General features: G+C 47.8%; 2 protein-coding genes across 2 annotated transcripts in view; both read right to left on the bottom strand.

Moving 5' to 3' along the window:
* LOC147706711 (solute carrier family 22 member 7-like) overlaps positions 1 to 16,225 on the bottom strand; it is a 306,523-nt gene that overhangs the window by 229,263 nt on the left and 61,035 nt on the right. The window lies entirely within an intron of this gene.
* LOC147706712 (uncharacterized) lies at positions 5,916 to 7,472 on the bottom strand. The gene has a single exon (XM_086925852.1). It carries the CDS (start codon positions 7,470 to 7,472, stop codon positions 5,916 to 5,918), a length of 1,557 nt encoding a protein of 518 aa, XP_086781978.1.

Raw genomic sequence — 16,225 nt, 5'->3', positions numbered from 1 at the left:
TGTTATACCATGCAATCTTGAAAGGTTCCAATATCCCCAAGACTTTTGATAAAGCAGTGGTAGTCAGCTTTGTAAAGAAGGGGAAGTCTCAGATATAGCAGGATCTTATCGGCCCATTAGTCTTTTAAAAAACTACTATAAAATTCTCATGAAAATAAGGGCAGAAAGATTTCCCTTAGTGGCTCAAAATTTGGCTCACAAGATCCAATCTGTTTTTTTAACAGAAAGATCGCTCAACAACAATACAAACTTCTTAACACAGGCTATCTACTTTTTCTCAAATAATACCAAGAAAGCGGCAATTATCATGATCAACACTAAAACAGCTTTTTACAAGGTCAACTAGAATGTTCTCTTTTCAGTCCTGATAAAAAATGTAATTTCTCCCAAGTTATAGTGGACTTACTAACAAAATTATACAACAGGGTGCAGGCGAAAATATTTATTATTGCATATACTGCTGGTACAGTGGAGATTCAGAGGGGAACCCGGCAAGGATTTCCTATGTTGGCGGTTTTATTTGTCATGTATATTGAGCCATTAGCAAAAATTCCTTAATCAAACTCCAATAACAGGGGCACCTTAATCGAAAATATTTGCGGACGATGTAATCCCCTTTTTTGCGGCTGAAACGGCAAATATTAAACAAACATTTGACACCATTGAAACATTCTCGAAGCTGGGGGGGGTATAAAATGAATGACAGTAAATTTGAGATTCTACTATTTAAGTGTCACAACCAGATTCTTCCACAGGTCCTTTAGAGTCGGGTGGCAACCCATAAACCTATTCGTTATCTACGTATTTAGGTCTCAAATATTTTTACACTGCTTTTCGCACTATCGTGACTCCACACAACTCCACTGAATCACAAACTGGTACTCAACCAAAAACCTCTGAAGCTAAAACTTCCTCTAGTCTAACTATTTCTCCATCTCCACCCTCTAAAGCTAAAACTCCCTCAAATTTAACTATCTATCCACCCCCACCGTCGTACAATTTACCCCTCAGTCATAAATCTTCTATCCCAGTTCTCTTAGGAAACAGAAGTCTCCCCTTTCCTCCTTCCTCACTCAGACCTCCCCAACAACTTATAGCTATCCCCCTTGCCCCCCTCTCAATCACCTGAGCCCCACTACCCTATGTTGCATGATGACGAACTGCCGATCCACCTCCTACCCGACGCATCTGTCGTCTATGCCAGTTCTTTTAGGAACAAGCAATCCCCCCCTTCCTCCCTTCTCCCCCAGACCTCCTCAACTACTTAAACAGATCCCCATTTGTCCCCCCTCTCCACCACCAGTCCCCACCCCCTTCTGCTGCATGTTGATAAACTGTAGATCTGCCTCCAGTCACGCTACGGAGATTGCTGAAACTATTCTCAGTTAAGACATTGATATTGCTGTCCTAACTGAAACATGGCTCACCCCCACTCCACCCCCATCCTCGACATGCTTATCCCCTCTGGTAATGAGATCATCAGAAAAGACAGAATCGATCAAACAGGCGGTGGACTTGCCCTAATTTTCAAAGCCGAACTTAACATCTCACTAGTCAATCTTCAAGACCCTTTATCCTTTGAATACCTCTGTGCCAATCTCACCATACCTGACTCCCCCACTACCCGGTTACACATCATCTACCACCCCCCAGGTAACAGCATCTCCTTTACGGACAAATTGACTGATGTTATCATACAATCTGCCTTTCTCCCACTCATAACAAAGGTGCCACCCTTGATGCCATCATAACAAACAACTATCTAGCCTCCCTCACAAATATTTTTCCGGTTGACTGGTCTGACCACTACCTCATCCTTTTCACCTTGACCAAAACTACCTCTCGCCCAGCCCCCACCAATATACTATCCAAAAAATCCACACCCAACCTTCACCTTATTCCTCCCGGCGAACTCAAAACAACAATTAAGGCTCACTTAGATTTACCACCTCTCTCTGACAGCACAAATGACCTAGCCAACCATCATAACAACTCTATTATTGAAGCCCTAGACAAAATTGCTCCTATCAAACTCAAACAACAAAAAAATATACCCTCTAAGACCTGATTCAATTCCGAACTAAATAATGAAAGACGGTCACTTAGACATTCTGAACGGGTCTGGAGATCCCACCCAAACGTGGACAATCTGACTATCCTTAGAACTGCTCGAGCCCAGTACAAAAAACACATATTTAACGAAAAAGCCTCCTTTCTACGATCTCAACTGGATCAAGCCAGAAACCGCCCTAGAGAAAGTTTCAATATTGTAAAAAAACAAACATCCACTGGCCCTCCTAAAATATTAGCCTCCACCGACAAATGCAAAGAAATTGCTAGCTTCTTTACGAACAAAATCAACATGATCAAACTATCCTTCTCTTCCTTCCCTCTCTCACCCCAACCTACCACTACCCTATACACTCTTCCAAATACTCATAAGTCTACATCGATCACTTCTTCCACTTCGCCCGATACCTCTGATTCCCTACCTGATCTACTCCTGCATAATACCTTTCATATAACAAACTCCCCCGCTAAAAACAATGCCTCTTGGAACGATTTCAGTCCAGTATCTGAATCTTTGATCACTAATATCATTGTCAAACTTAAACCTTCTGCACACTCCAAAGATCCTCTCCCCGCCACACTAGCTCAAGAACTCAAATCTGCCATTGCCCCTATATGGACTACAATTATCAACTCCTCTCTTTCCACAGGCTGTGCTATTATTATTATTATTATTATTAATAATATTAATGAGTTTTATATCGCGCCTGGTTACCCTTAGGCATCTCCGCGCTCTTCCAGAGAGACACACCATACCAAGAGACACGAGCATTAGGCAGGGAACAAGTGGGTCTTTAAAGGTTTGCGAAACCATAAGGTATTCGTTTCAGAGCGTAGGTGTAACGGAAGGGAGTTCCACAAAGTTGCCACATTTATGGAAAATCTCCTGCCGCCAGTCCTGACCTTCCTTACTCTCGCCACTTGCAGCAAATGTTGGTGATCCGAGCGCAAGGCCCGAGGGGCCTTATAGGGTTGAACCATCTCCCGTAGGATAGGTGGCCGTTTCTCCTGCAAGATTTTATGGGCCATACAGAGTGCTTTAAAGTTCACCCTCTCTCTGACAGGGAGCCAGTGAAGCGCCTTGAGCGCAGGGCGAGCAGATTGACGCCTGGGAAGATCCGTCAAGAGCCTGGCAGCAGCATTTTGCACTTGCTGCAGTTTATTTAGGGTTGTTTCTGGAGCCCTCAGGAACAGCGCGTTGCTAAAATCCAGACGTGAGATGATGAGTCCCTGGATTAGTAACCTTAGTAAATTAGTGTTCCTGCCTCCCTTAAACTTGGCCAAATTACGCGCATTCCCAAAAACACCACAGCTGACCCCAATGATCCAAACAACCTTCGTCCCATCTCTAACCTTCCCTTCCTCTCCAAAGCCCTCGAAAAATGTGTCCTAATGCAACTAGAGAAACATATTGTCTCATTCAACCTCCTTGATGTCTTCCAGTCCGGCTTTAGAAAGGGATGCAGTACAGAAACTGATATACTTAATATCATGGATGATATTCATCGTTCCCTTGACAAAGGAGAATCCTCGATACTTATCCTTCTCGACCTCTCAGCTGCATTTGATACTGTCCACCACCCCACCCTTCTCAGCACTCTCAAAGATCGATTCGGTTTTGAAGGCACGGTACTCATATTGTTCTCCACATTCCTACAAAACAGATCTCAACAAATAAAACTTAGCCATTTCCTCTCCAAACCTCAACCTGTTTCACTTGGCGTACCTCAAGGTTCCATCCTCTCCCCTACCCTATTCAATCTGTTCATGGAACCACTCACCCTCATCCTCAAACACTCTAATATCAGTTACCATCTCTATGCTGATGACACCCAATTATACTACAAGATCAAATCTCACAAAGACATCCTTCACCTAAATGAGACACTGAATAAAATTCAAACCTGGTTCCATCTGAACCATCTCAAACTAAACCCCAAAAAAAACAGAAATCATAATTTTCTCCCCCAAAAACAATCCTCTTCCCATCCAACTCTGGCACCAAAGCACTAAACTGCCCTCTCTCCACCTCTAATACTGTTAAGCCCCTTGGCATCAGTATTGACCAAAATCTCAAACTCATCCCCCACATTAAAAATGCATCCAAAAGCACCCTTTTCACCCTTCTCCACCTCAAAAAACTCAAACCTTTTATTCCAGCAGAAGATTTCAGACTCGTTGTCCAATCACTGGTACTCTCCAGGATCGACTATGACAACGCCACTTTGGCTGGCACCCCTAAAATCCATCTTGCCCCAATTAACTCTGTCCTCAACCTTGCTGCTAGACTCATCCCTGATTGCAGAAAATTTGATCACATCTCCCCCATCCTCAAATATCTCAAGTGGCTACCAATAGAAGGGAGATCCACATACAAAATTGCCTGCATCACTCACAAAGCTCTCCACCAAAACACCCCTTCCTACCTTGCAACAAAACGTCAGAAAGCAGATTGTTCCAGATCCCTGAGAAGCACAAACTCACTTGTCCTGATCCCACCCAGACTTAAATGTTATAAAACCCAATCCTGTGCGTTCTCTGGTAACGCTCCCACAATCTGGAACTCCCTCCCAAAGGACATCCGCTGCAACCCTTCCTACCATCTCTTCAAAAAAGAACTTAAAATACTGCTTCTCAACAAATACTGGGGTATCTAATGTCACTGACACTATACATGTTCGAAGTATCGTGATACTTAGTATTACGATACCATCCCTGGTCACTCCTCTCTCTCTTATTATGCACTCCCTTCCCTCCTCCTCTATACTCCTTCCTACTCTTTCTCACCCTCACTTCACTTCCCTCTCTCTCCTTTCCATCTTTATTTATATACATTTTAATTTATGTTTCCATGCTTCTCTGCCGCATTAGGCATGTTTGAACTCACTATCACAATGTAATGCTTTCTTGCTTGTATTTTACTCTACCACATTGTTTGTTTTTCACCTTCCTTGTAAAGCGCTCTGATACTCTCGGGTCCAGCAGTGTAGAAAAAGGGTAGGGCTGATGGCCTTTTTCAAAGTTGCCCGGCGCTAACCGCCTCTATACCATTCAAGTTATCAAACAAAGAGGCAGGCGCTGGAGACTAGAAGGCAGGAAACAGAAGTTTTATTCCGACGGAGCAGAACACATCAGATCAGACAACAAGGTATCGTCTCGAGGTGCTCTAACAACCTCTCTGAGGCCTGGCCTCTTATACCCTGGTTTATGACATGTGAACATTCTTTATTGTATAAAAACTCTTTGAACTTATAAAAAGACATCCCCGTAATCCTCGTGTCAGACCCACCCCCACATGCATCCACAATAGAGGTCCTCACCCTGCAGATAATAGGAGGGGGTTTATCGCGCAGCTGAGTGTTCCGCCGATTCTTAGGATGTGTGCGCCTGATCGTATCCCAGGGGGTGGGGAGGCCATGATCAATAGAGGGTCCTTTGAAGAGGAGTGACTCCATACAATAGGGGGCAATAAACTGTATCTCCCAGCTAGGCGATGGCCTCGGACCTGTGTGGACAATCGGACTCGGGGGAAGGGGTCATCAAAGGAGAGGCATTCATGAAAGGAAAGGAGGTGCTGGTCAGGCGCGGTGCAGCTCCCAGGGACAGAGTCATGAGGAAGGAGAGGGTTTATGACTTGTGCATGTGAGAGCGGGGGCAGCCAGGGTGTGCAGGGGATGCTTGCAGGGTCAGGGGAGCGCGCTGGCGATCGATCGTGAACAGGGAGACCATGGTACCTAAGATAGTTGCCGTGCATTTTGTACATGGATGACATAATGGCGCAGATGATGTTCATTTCGCAAACTAAAATTCCACAGTCCTCCCTTTTAACATGTCTCGCCAACTTGTCAATTCGGGTCTATCCCCATAAGGCCACGTACTTCTACCTCGTGGAGGGGACTCATGTGCTCAGTTCGGAAGTCCAAAGTCTTGGGGCACATGCAGTTAGAAATGAGCGCACATAAAGATGGCAAGCATTGTATACCTAGGCAACACCCACATAGTATCACAATCGGTATCAATATGAATGTAAACAACATCCATCCCCAGCCCTTCAGAGTGTCCCAAAACCAGCTCCCAAACGACCATCCTTCTTGTTCTTGATGAACTTCTGAGGAAAGTCTATGGAGGTGCTCAATTGCCTTGTAGACTGAGGGCGAGTTATCTGGCACGTAGGTGCAACAGCTAGACCCGATGATGCGGCATGCTCCTCCACGATCGGCTAGAACAATGTCTAGAACCAGGCGATTTTGAAGAGTCACAAGGCGGACCGCCTGAAGCTCAGCCGTGTTGTTGGCGAGGGCGCCAGCTGTGATGTTGATGGTGGTTTCTATTGCCTGGGTCGGATGTCGGATGGCGCGGCTGTTTGCCATCGGACCCCACAGAGGAACAAGTCCCTTTGCTGCATCCAGGAACTGTGCTCCAGTGGAGTCGGTTTGTCCAATGTTACTTGCGCGCCTCTGCCGGTGATGGTCAGCAGGGGCTACATACGTGGGGGGGAGGACGAAAGCGATGTAGCAAGTGCCTCTCCAGCCTTTCGGGAGCCAGGTGTAAGCTTTGGTGCCACAAACAATGTACATATTCGGAGAAGCAACAAAGGAAGGGGGGTCAACTGAATCCAATGTTTTGGTGATGCGGCAGGTACTGTGTCCCACTAGCTGCGTTCCCCGGCCTTCGAGGCACACAAGACCTGTGACATTGATAACGGACAGGGCCACAGTCAGTGTGGCGGCAGTTTGTTTCTGCAGATGAGAGAAGGTGGGTCTAGCTGGATTGTGGAGCACTTGCACTTCAACACGTTCTTTGGCTGGGATGTTCATAAGGAAGGCGGCACCCGAGGACACAGGACACAGGGGAGCAGAGGTCCTTCCGGTTTTGTTCAGCCAAAACCCATAGTAGAAGTGTGATACTGTCTGGCCGGAAGAGGCGTTGTCCTTGTGGCTCTCTTGCATGAGGATCAGCCAGGCGAGGCAGGAGCCGTGAACTGAGAAGGGAGAAGGGATGAAGGGGATGGAGTGTCCAGTAGCATGCGGGAGCAACCCGCAGATCCAGCAGTTCGTGGCATTTGCAGCAAGGTTGTGTTGGTGCAACAGTTGCACGAAGGAATTGTTCCAGAATTCCCTGCGCCTTTCTCGGAGCTGAGGCGACAGGGAGATCAGGTGATGTTCTTTCATGGGGGTCGGTTCTGCAGTGGGCAGCAATGCCTGATGAGCGGGTGTGCTTTCCTCCAGAATCCAGAAGGAGGTCATGAGGAGGAGGCAGAAGAGGAAGACAATGAAGAGGGCAATTGTCTTTGATTTGTGCAAATTGTCAGTCTTTGGGTTTCTATAGTGGGTATTTCCGGTTGCTTCCATCATCTTCTTATCTGGCGCTTCCATCATCTTCTTATCTGGCGCTTCCATCATCTTCAAGGTGCTCGGTAATGGGCAGAACCACAGACTTTCGTTTAGCTTCTCTCCGGGTAACCCTTAGTTGTGCTTAGGTCACCGTTCTGAGAGTTAACTTAGTCTGTGGCCTACTTAGCCGAAGCTCCCTCCTTTCGACGCAGGAAATACCCTTCTCTGGATGGCACAGTGGGATCAGGGAATTTTGCAAGTTCAAGTGCCTCGGTATCGGGATAACAGTCCAGTGCTGGCCGGTCTTTGTTCAGGAGCTCTTCTTGGGTGTCGACGTTATCTGTCGTGGCCAGGGTCGAGGAGACCTTCCTGCAGTGGTGTGCGTGCAGCCAGTGCCGCTTCCCCTCCACTCGAAGCGCCGTCCGGGTGGTGATCAGCACTTGCCAGGGGCCCGTCCACCGGGGTTTCAGACTCTTGGCCCGTTGAAAGTTTCGGACTAATACGTAGTCCCCCGGTTGGATGTCGTGGCCTGGGCCCCTGGAAGCATCGGGGATGGCCTGCTGCACCTGTTGATGAATTACAGACAACGTTTTAGTTAACTTGCACAAATAATCAGACAGCAGGACGTCCGGGACGTCATGAATGGAGGTCGGTTTGGGGGCAGTCCAGAGGTTCATCGGTCGCCCGAATACAACCTCGTAGGGGGTCAAATGGTGTTTGGTGGGAGTGGAGCGCATCGATAGCAATGCCAGTGGGAGGGCATCTGGCCACTTAAGTCCAGTGGTGGCTACTATTTTTGACAGTTTCAGCTTCAATGTGGCATTATGTCGCTCCACCAAACCGGCGGACTGGGGGTGGAAGACTGCATGAAATCTCTGCTTCACCCCTAACCCTTTCAAGATTAGTTGGATAACCTCAGCTATGAAGTGGGGGCCATTGTCGCTCCATAAAATTCGACAAAGGCCATAGCGAGGGAAAAACTCTTTCAGTAGTACTTTGGCAGTAGTCATGGCAGTGTTGTCACGGGTTGGATAGGCCTCTACCCATTTGCTGAAGGCACATACAATGACTAGTACATACTTCAAGCCTTGGCATCTCTCCAGCTGGATGTAATCCATCTGGAGGACCTCAAAGGGGTGATCGGGGATCCCAAACCCTCCCCGGGGTACCACAGTTCCTTTCCCGGGGTCGTGTTGCAAGCAGATAAGGCACTGCTGGACTAGGCGTTTGGCTGAGTCGGGGATTTTGTCGTTGTGCCAGACTTTGTAAATGAGTTCGATCATGGGTGCAGATCCTATGTGTGCGGGGGAATGTGCCATAGTCAGTATCGGGATCAGGTATGAGTCAGGCAGCAGCCATCTGTTTGCATCTTTTGTCCGCCAGCAGCCCTCATCGTCCTTCAAACCCACCCGCGCCCACTCGGTCAGTTCGTGAGGGGTGCTGGCTGACTGGATGTCTCTAATCATTTCCCTTGCGTCAGTCCATTTCTCTGCTTGTGACCTGGTCACATACATGCGTGTCACCGCCCTATTCTCAGCTGTGGTTCGTGCAGTGATGTCGGCCAGTGCGTTCCCTTGTCCGACTAAGTCTGTCACCTTCTTGTGTGCCTGGCATTTGATCACTGCTAATCGTTTGGGGAGGAGAACTGCTTCAATCAGGGCAGAAACCAGATCTCCGTGAAGGATGGGTGTGCCGTGGGACGTCAGGAATCCCCTTTCCCTCCACAGGAGCCCAAAATGGTGAACCACCCCGAAGGCATACTGACTGTCTGTGTATATGTTCGCGGTGGTTCCTGTTGCTATGATGCATGCTCGTGTGAGGGCTATCAGTTCTGCCGCCTGTGCAGATCGTTGTGTGATGCGGGCTGTCTCAACTACTGTTCGGGCTGTCGTTACCGCATAGGCAGCTGAAGTGGTGCCATCTGGGAGTTTGATGCATGAGCCGTCTACCCATAGCTCTCCATCGGGGTCTGTGAAGGCAGTGTCTCGGAGGTCAACTCTACTCCTAGTTTGTTCGTCCGTGAGGGTCGCACAGTCGTGTATGGGAGGCACGTCGGGGTCATCTTCAGGCAGGGGCAACAGTGTGGCAGGATTCAAAGTCGTACATCTCTTTAGTGTGATGTGGGGTGCAAGTAGCGTCAATTCGTACCCTGTCAGTCGTGCGCTAGTCAGGTGTTGAGTCTTGGTTTGGTTCAAAAGGGTGTCAACCGCATGGGGTACTAACACGGTGAGGGAGTTTGAAAGTACAATTCCCTCGCTCTGACGGATAGAGACAGCAGCGGCAGCTACTGCTCGAAGGCAGGCAGGCAAAGCTCTGGCTACAGGATCAAGAGTGGCAGAGAAGTAGGCACAAGGGCGCTGCTTGGGACAAATAGACTGAGTTAGGACCGACAATGCGCACCCCTCCCTTTCGTGGGTGAAGAGGGAAAAGGACTTGGAGTAATCCCCAGGACGGGTGCTGAACAGAGGGCATCCCTTAACTCCTTAAAGGATGCTTGACACTCAGGGGTCCAAGGGAGCGGGAAGGGGGCATTTTTGGTCAACAAGGCAAGTAGGGGTTTTATAATGAGGCTGAAATTTGGTAACCGTTGTCTGCAAAAAGAGGTAAGGCCAACCAAAGAGCGGACTTGCTTTTGTGTTTTTGGGATGGGGATAGCTAGGATGGTTTGGATTCGATCGGGCGTAAGTTTCCTCCCTTCTTTGGACAGGAGATGGCCTAGGTATGTCACTTGTGGTTGGCAGAACTGTAATTTCTTTTTGGAGACTTTGTGGCCATTTTCTGCGAGAAAGTGAAGGAGTTGGACAGTGGCTGTGATTGCAAGTGGGGTGGTGTCGGCCGCCAAAAGGATATAATCGACATATTGGATCAACACCACTCCATCTGGTAGCTGGACGGCGTCCAGCTGTCTTTTAAGGGCCTGGCTGTAAATACTGGGACTTTCAGTGTACCCCTGGGGAGCTCTACAAAATCGGTACGAGCGGGATTTTAGGGTGAAGCCGAAGAGATAACGGCTGTCTGGATGGATGGGGATAGAGAAAAACGCATTCTTGAGATCAATAACAGTGAAGGTGGTGGCAGTGGACGGGATGAGGGTCAGAATGGTGGTGATGTCTGAGACTACGGGGTATTGGGGTACAACCACTTTGTTAATCTCTCGCAGGTCGATGATGAAGCGGTACGCTTTCTCATCTCCTTCGCCTTGCTTCTTAACAATGGGTAGGATAGGGCTGTTGCAGACATTGCTAACCACTTCCTCGACCACTCCTGCATCTACCAGGGACTGAATGATCGCTACCAGTGCCTTCTCGCCCTCGGGCGATATCCGATACTGTGGGAGTTTCGGGAGTATTGCGTCTTGTCTTACCGTTATGTGTATAGGGTCAATCATCATTCGTCCCACATCAGAGTCATTTTTGGCCCATAGGTACGGGGGCAGGGTGTCGAGCAAGGACAGGTCAGCATCAGTTATGGAGTACATGTGTCGTGCTGGGCAGGATTTGAACATGCTCGGGTTGTCGTACAGGATGACTCGGACTCCATCTGGGGAACACCTAATGGTAGCTCGAAAATGCTTTAGTAAATCAATGCCCATAATGGCGTCAGGGGAGTTGGAGGAGAGCAAAAATGTTGTGTCAGTGAGGTTGTTTTCTAGGTCAAAGGAGATAGGTACGGACAGGGGGTTAGTGGAGGGCGTCCCATCGAAACCTATCGATGTAATGTGTGAGCCAGACAAGGGTGCCCTTGGAATCAGTCGTTTCGATAACACACTACGTGTCGCCCCAGTGTCTACCAAAAATGGAGACTTACAGCCTTATTCATCAAGGCCGAATCGGCTCGCAAAGGGCCAGATTCTGAGAATCTGGCCCTTTGCGAGTGCGATTTTTGCATTTGGGATTCAACATCCCAAATGCAAAAGTCGCTATTTGCTAATTCGCATATTTGCGAGGATTTACATTTAAGGAATCTCTATTTGAGATTCCTTAAATGTAATTCATCATCCATTTTACAATTGCGAAATCGCAATTTCGGCCCGCAATTTACCGCGAGGTCAAACCTCGCGGTAAATTGCGAAAACTCAGAAAAATGCATTTAAATGCATTTTTCTGAGTTGCACGTTACACACACACATGTCCTTTGGACATGTGTGTGTGCAACACCTGTGTTAATTTCCATGCAGGGGTGCTACAGGGTGTCCTTTGGACACCCCTGGCACCCTTGTACTCGCAATCTCATTTGGGATTAGCTAATTGCTAATCGCAAATGAGGAATGACTCCCCATGCATTCCTATGGGCCTTTTGGAATCAGTGGGAATCGCAATTACTATTGCGATTCTTACATGAATACCGTTTTGCGAGTCTCAAATAGCGATTCCTTATGATTCGCTATTTGAGCCTCGCAAAACAGCCCGTTCATGAATCAGGCTGTTTGTACCCAGGACCTTAGCGGTGACGTAAGGACCTTGCTGGTCAACACAGAGCTCGACTGGATCCCTCCCTTGCCCCTGGCAGTCCTATGCAAAGTCGGGGGCATTCTCGCTGTCGGATAGTTGATACTGGTTCTGTCGGGGGCTGTCAAACGTGTTCGACCTCCCTGGTCTGTTGTTGTTGGTGTCATTTGTGTACCCTCGTCCCTGCCCCCTATTTCTCGGTCCACCCGCTACGTCCTTGGGGTCCCTATTTCTGTTCATTTCTGACAGAACCGGACACTGGGATTTCCAGTGGCCGAATCCTTTGCAGAAGGCACACTGGTCCTCGCTAATGTCTCTACGTCCGATGTGGGGTGTTGGGGTGTTGTCTTTGGGAGGTGGATTTCTAGGGGTGGTTGATTGGTAGTTCCCCCTGTGGGGTTCTCTTCCGACCGCTACCCCTTGTATCTGGGCTATCATCACCCTTTCTTTCAAATCTTTCTTCTTTCTCTCGGATGCCCTATCACTCTCATTCTTTTGATGTTCGTAATACTGAGCCATCTGAAGGATAGCTGCGGGTTTGGAGGCCCCCCAACTACTTTCGCTCGTCTGTAACTTTTGGGAGACCTCTTGTGATAGACCCTTTACATAATTTTGTACAAACAGGTGTTGTCCGGTGGCGGTGGTCATGTCTTGACCACTGTAGTCGGAGAACACCGTCTCAAATCGGGAGAAGTATTCCGATACGTCTTCCTGGGGTTTCTGACGGCAAGCCGTGACTATCGACCAATCTACCTTTTTCTCTGGGATTAATGTTTTTAGCTTCTGAACTATTTTGTCTGGGAGTTCCAGTACGTCTTTTACAGGTTTCCTTCCGGGCTCTCGCTGTCTATCTAGCTCACCGAGTTGCTTCAAGGTATGTCCGAACAGATCTGTGTGGTCAGCCTTCCGGATTTGCTTCCACACGTCAGCCGGCAGACATAACCCGAAAAACAAGTCAATGTACGCTAAAGTCATTACTGTCGAACCCAAGGCTGTGCCTAATTCGGTATAGAATGCTGTCGGGTTCTTTCTTAAATCGGGCAGAGTTTGTCTAAAGGTTAAGATATCTTGTCGGTCCCATGGTTGGTAAACCCAATTGTACACAACCCTCCCCTTGGCATCTGTGTGGTTAATATCGTCGTTTGTTCCCTGGCCACGTGGCGGAATCCTGTAAGGGGCCGCCTCTCTGATAGGCATCATAGTGTTGGCTACTTCTAATGAGGACCCGGTCGCTTCAGGGACCGTAATCTTGACTTCTGGTTTCTGTTCAGTGAGGTGGCGGAAGACTTCAAGCGTTTGCATGAAGAGGTCCGTCACATCGTGTTCAGTCCCATCCCCAACATCGACCTTTCTATATAAAGTTGTCAATTTAGCGGGGCCCTTATTCTGATACCTATCCTCATATGCGTTCAGGGTGTGGTAGCTGAATCGTAAAATGAAATGCCGTCTGTGGCTACCGGCATGTGAATTGTGCATATCCATCGTGTATTCTTCGCTCTCCTTCCGTTCTACTAGTGTCTTCACTATCTTGTCAATCCCATCCCGCTCATCTTTGCTCAATCTATTTGGTCTGGTTGGTGGTTGCTTGCTAGCCTCGGGGTCATCTGGTGCTGTTACTATTGCAGCCGATGCAGAGGCCGCAAGGGCCGGGGCACTAGCACTAAGGTCGCTCTCGCTTGTATTTGGAGCTGGTAGGTGCTGTATCAGAGGTTGGCAGGGGGCATATGGAGGGGGCATGTAGATGATTGGAGGACCTAGCAGTAACTCATCGTTCGCCCGTTGTTTGGAGGGCAGCTCAGGGTAGAGCGTAGAGGGGGTCCTAACAGGGCATTGGCCTGTTAATCCTGATTCTTGCTTTTGTGTAGCTTCCTTTCTTTCTTTTATTTCTTCTTCTAGTTGCTTAGCGGCTAGGTGGGCAGCCTTCCGTAATTCTTTCCCTATTTTTGCTTCTTCTCTTTTCTTTCGTTGTTCCGTTTCTTTGCGCCACATGCCGATACTGTCGAGCATGGTGGGCGTAGTCTTATTTTTCTGGAGCGCTGTTTCTAATGTTTCTATTTTATGATTATCAAAGGAACCTATCAGTGGCCACTGACTTTCGGGGTTCTTCTTTGTATATTTATGCCATAACTTGTTATAAGCTATAGCGACTAGTCCATGCTTAATGAACATGTCCTTATTAGGGGTGCCTTCCAGTGGAGCTGGATGGTTCATCTCTAATAAGCGGTCCGGGCTAAACAGGCTACCAATCAGTGGGGAGAAGATAGGCATGACGGGTTAAAACGGGGACAAAGGTCTGCACTACCCATCTTATCTCGGCGGGCAAAGACTAGACAGAATATTTCTATTCTCCGTTGTTTGCAGGCGGTGAATACCTCAAAAGAACCAATACCGAACAATCAATGTTCGGTCAATCAAACAATGAATGGGGAGAATAAGTAGGCACGACGGGTTAAAAGTTTGCGTTACCTACTTTTTCTCTACCTGCAAAGAGAGACCTTGTTCTTCCCTGTTTGCAGACAGAGAATCTCCAGACAACAATCCGCGAACAACAGTTCGGGAAAACAGTGGGGGAGGAAGATAGGCACGACGGATTACAACGGGGACAAAAGTCTGCGTTACCTATCCTTCACTGCTTGCAAAGAGAGAGCCTGTTGTTTCTCCGTTTGCAGACGGTGAATCTCCAGAAGAATCAACAAAAGAGTAATACTAGTATTATCCAAATCAAACAATCATTTCATACTTTTGTCGCATTTACACGACCTTACCCGGACCGCATGGACAGTTTCCTGTCTTCCGGATCCAGCGCCCGATCGTCCTCTATTCTTCGTGATGTTCGCGGCACTCCTGATGGTTCCCAGTCAGGACCGTAGATCACTCGAGAGAGAGGTCAGTTCAGAACTAGTGAAGTTCGGATGATCGGCTGTCAGACGAGGGTCTATCGGACACGAGCTCTCCCGATCTTTGCAGTCATTCACTCTGTCGTCGGGACCTCTCCCACTGGATCCACGTGTCGCTGATGGGCCCCACGCTTTGGGAGGCCAATTGTAGAAAAAGGGTAGGGCTGATGGCCTTTTTCAAAGTTGCCCGGCGCTAACCGCCTCTATACCATTCAAGTTATCAAACAAAGAGGCAGGCGCTGGAGACTGGAAGGCAGGAAACAGAAGTTTTATTCCGACGGAGCAGAACACATCAGATCAGACAACAAGGTATCGTCTCGAGGTGCTCTAACAGCCTCTCTGAGGCCTGGCCTCTTATACCCTGGTTTATGACATGTGAACATTCTTTATTGTATAAAAACTCTTTGAACTTATAAAAAGACATCCCCGTAATCCTCGTGTCAGACCCACCCCCACATGCATCCACAATAGAGGTCCTCACCCTGCAGATAATAGGAGGGGGTTTATCGCGCAGCTGAGTGTTCCACCGATTCTTAGGATGTGTGCGCCTGATCGTATCCCAGGGGGTGGGGAGGCCATGATCAATAGAGGGTCCTTTGAAGAGGAGTGACTCCATACAATAGGGGGCAATGAACTGTATCTCCCAGCTAGGCGATGGCCTCGGACCTGTGTGGACAATCGGACTCTGGGGAAGGGGTCATCAAAGGAGAGGCATTCATGAAAGGAAAGGAGGTGTTGGTCAGGCGCGGGTGCAGCTCCCAAGGACAGAGTCATGCGGAAGGAGAGGGTTTATGACTTGTGCATGTGAGAGCGGGGGCAGCCAGGGTGTGCAGGGTATGCTTGCAGGGTCAGGGGAGCGCGCTGGCGATCGATCGTGAACAGGGAGACCATGGTACCTAAGATAGTTGCCGTGCATTTTGTACATGGATGACAATATGGCACAGATGATGTTCATTTCGCAAACTAAAATTCCACAGCAGTGCTATATAAAACCTTGGAAATTAATAAAGAAATAAATAACTATATTACAATGTTTAATAAAGATCCCAAGATCCTAAATAGATGGCATAATTTACCTATATCTATAATTGGAAGAGTGGCACTGATAAAAATGATGGTACTTCCATTATTCATTTTTGTTTTCTCAAATGTTCTTATCAAAATTCCTTACACTTATTTCACTGAACTAGGCCATTAGTTCGGAAATGTATTTGGAGAGGGAAGAAACCACGGACAAAATTAACAACATTGCAATTGAGACCTAAAGAAGGAGGTCTAGGGCTACCTCATATACAAAAACATTCCTAAACCGCTCTCTTGGACTGGTGGAGAGACGCATTATCAGCACAAGATTATGGCCCTAACTTCTATCTACATCAAATGCTATTAGAAAAAAATGCAGATCTAAAATCTTTTATTACAATCCCTAAGCTAACCAAATGCTACTGATACAAGACTCCCCGCATAATCCATGATG

This window comes from Lissotriton vulgaris, chromosome 6, assembly GCF_964263255.1.
Source record: "Lissotriton vulgaris chromosome 6, aLisVul1.2, whole genome shotgun sequence".
Taxonomy (NCBI): Eukaryota; Metazoa; Chordata; class Amphibia; order Caudata; family Salamandridae; genus Lissotriton; species Lissotriton vulgaris.
This window is presented reverse-complemented; position numbering and strand designations above follow the sequence as displayed.

Bases quoted from the DNA above. Each gene is read 5' to 3' on its own strand.
- LOC147706712 (XM_086925852.1), bottom strand. From the start codon at position 7,472: ATGATGGAAGCGCCAGATAAGAAGATGATGGAAGCGCCAGATAAGAAG.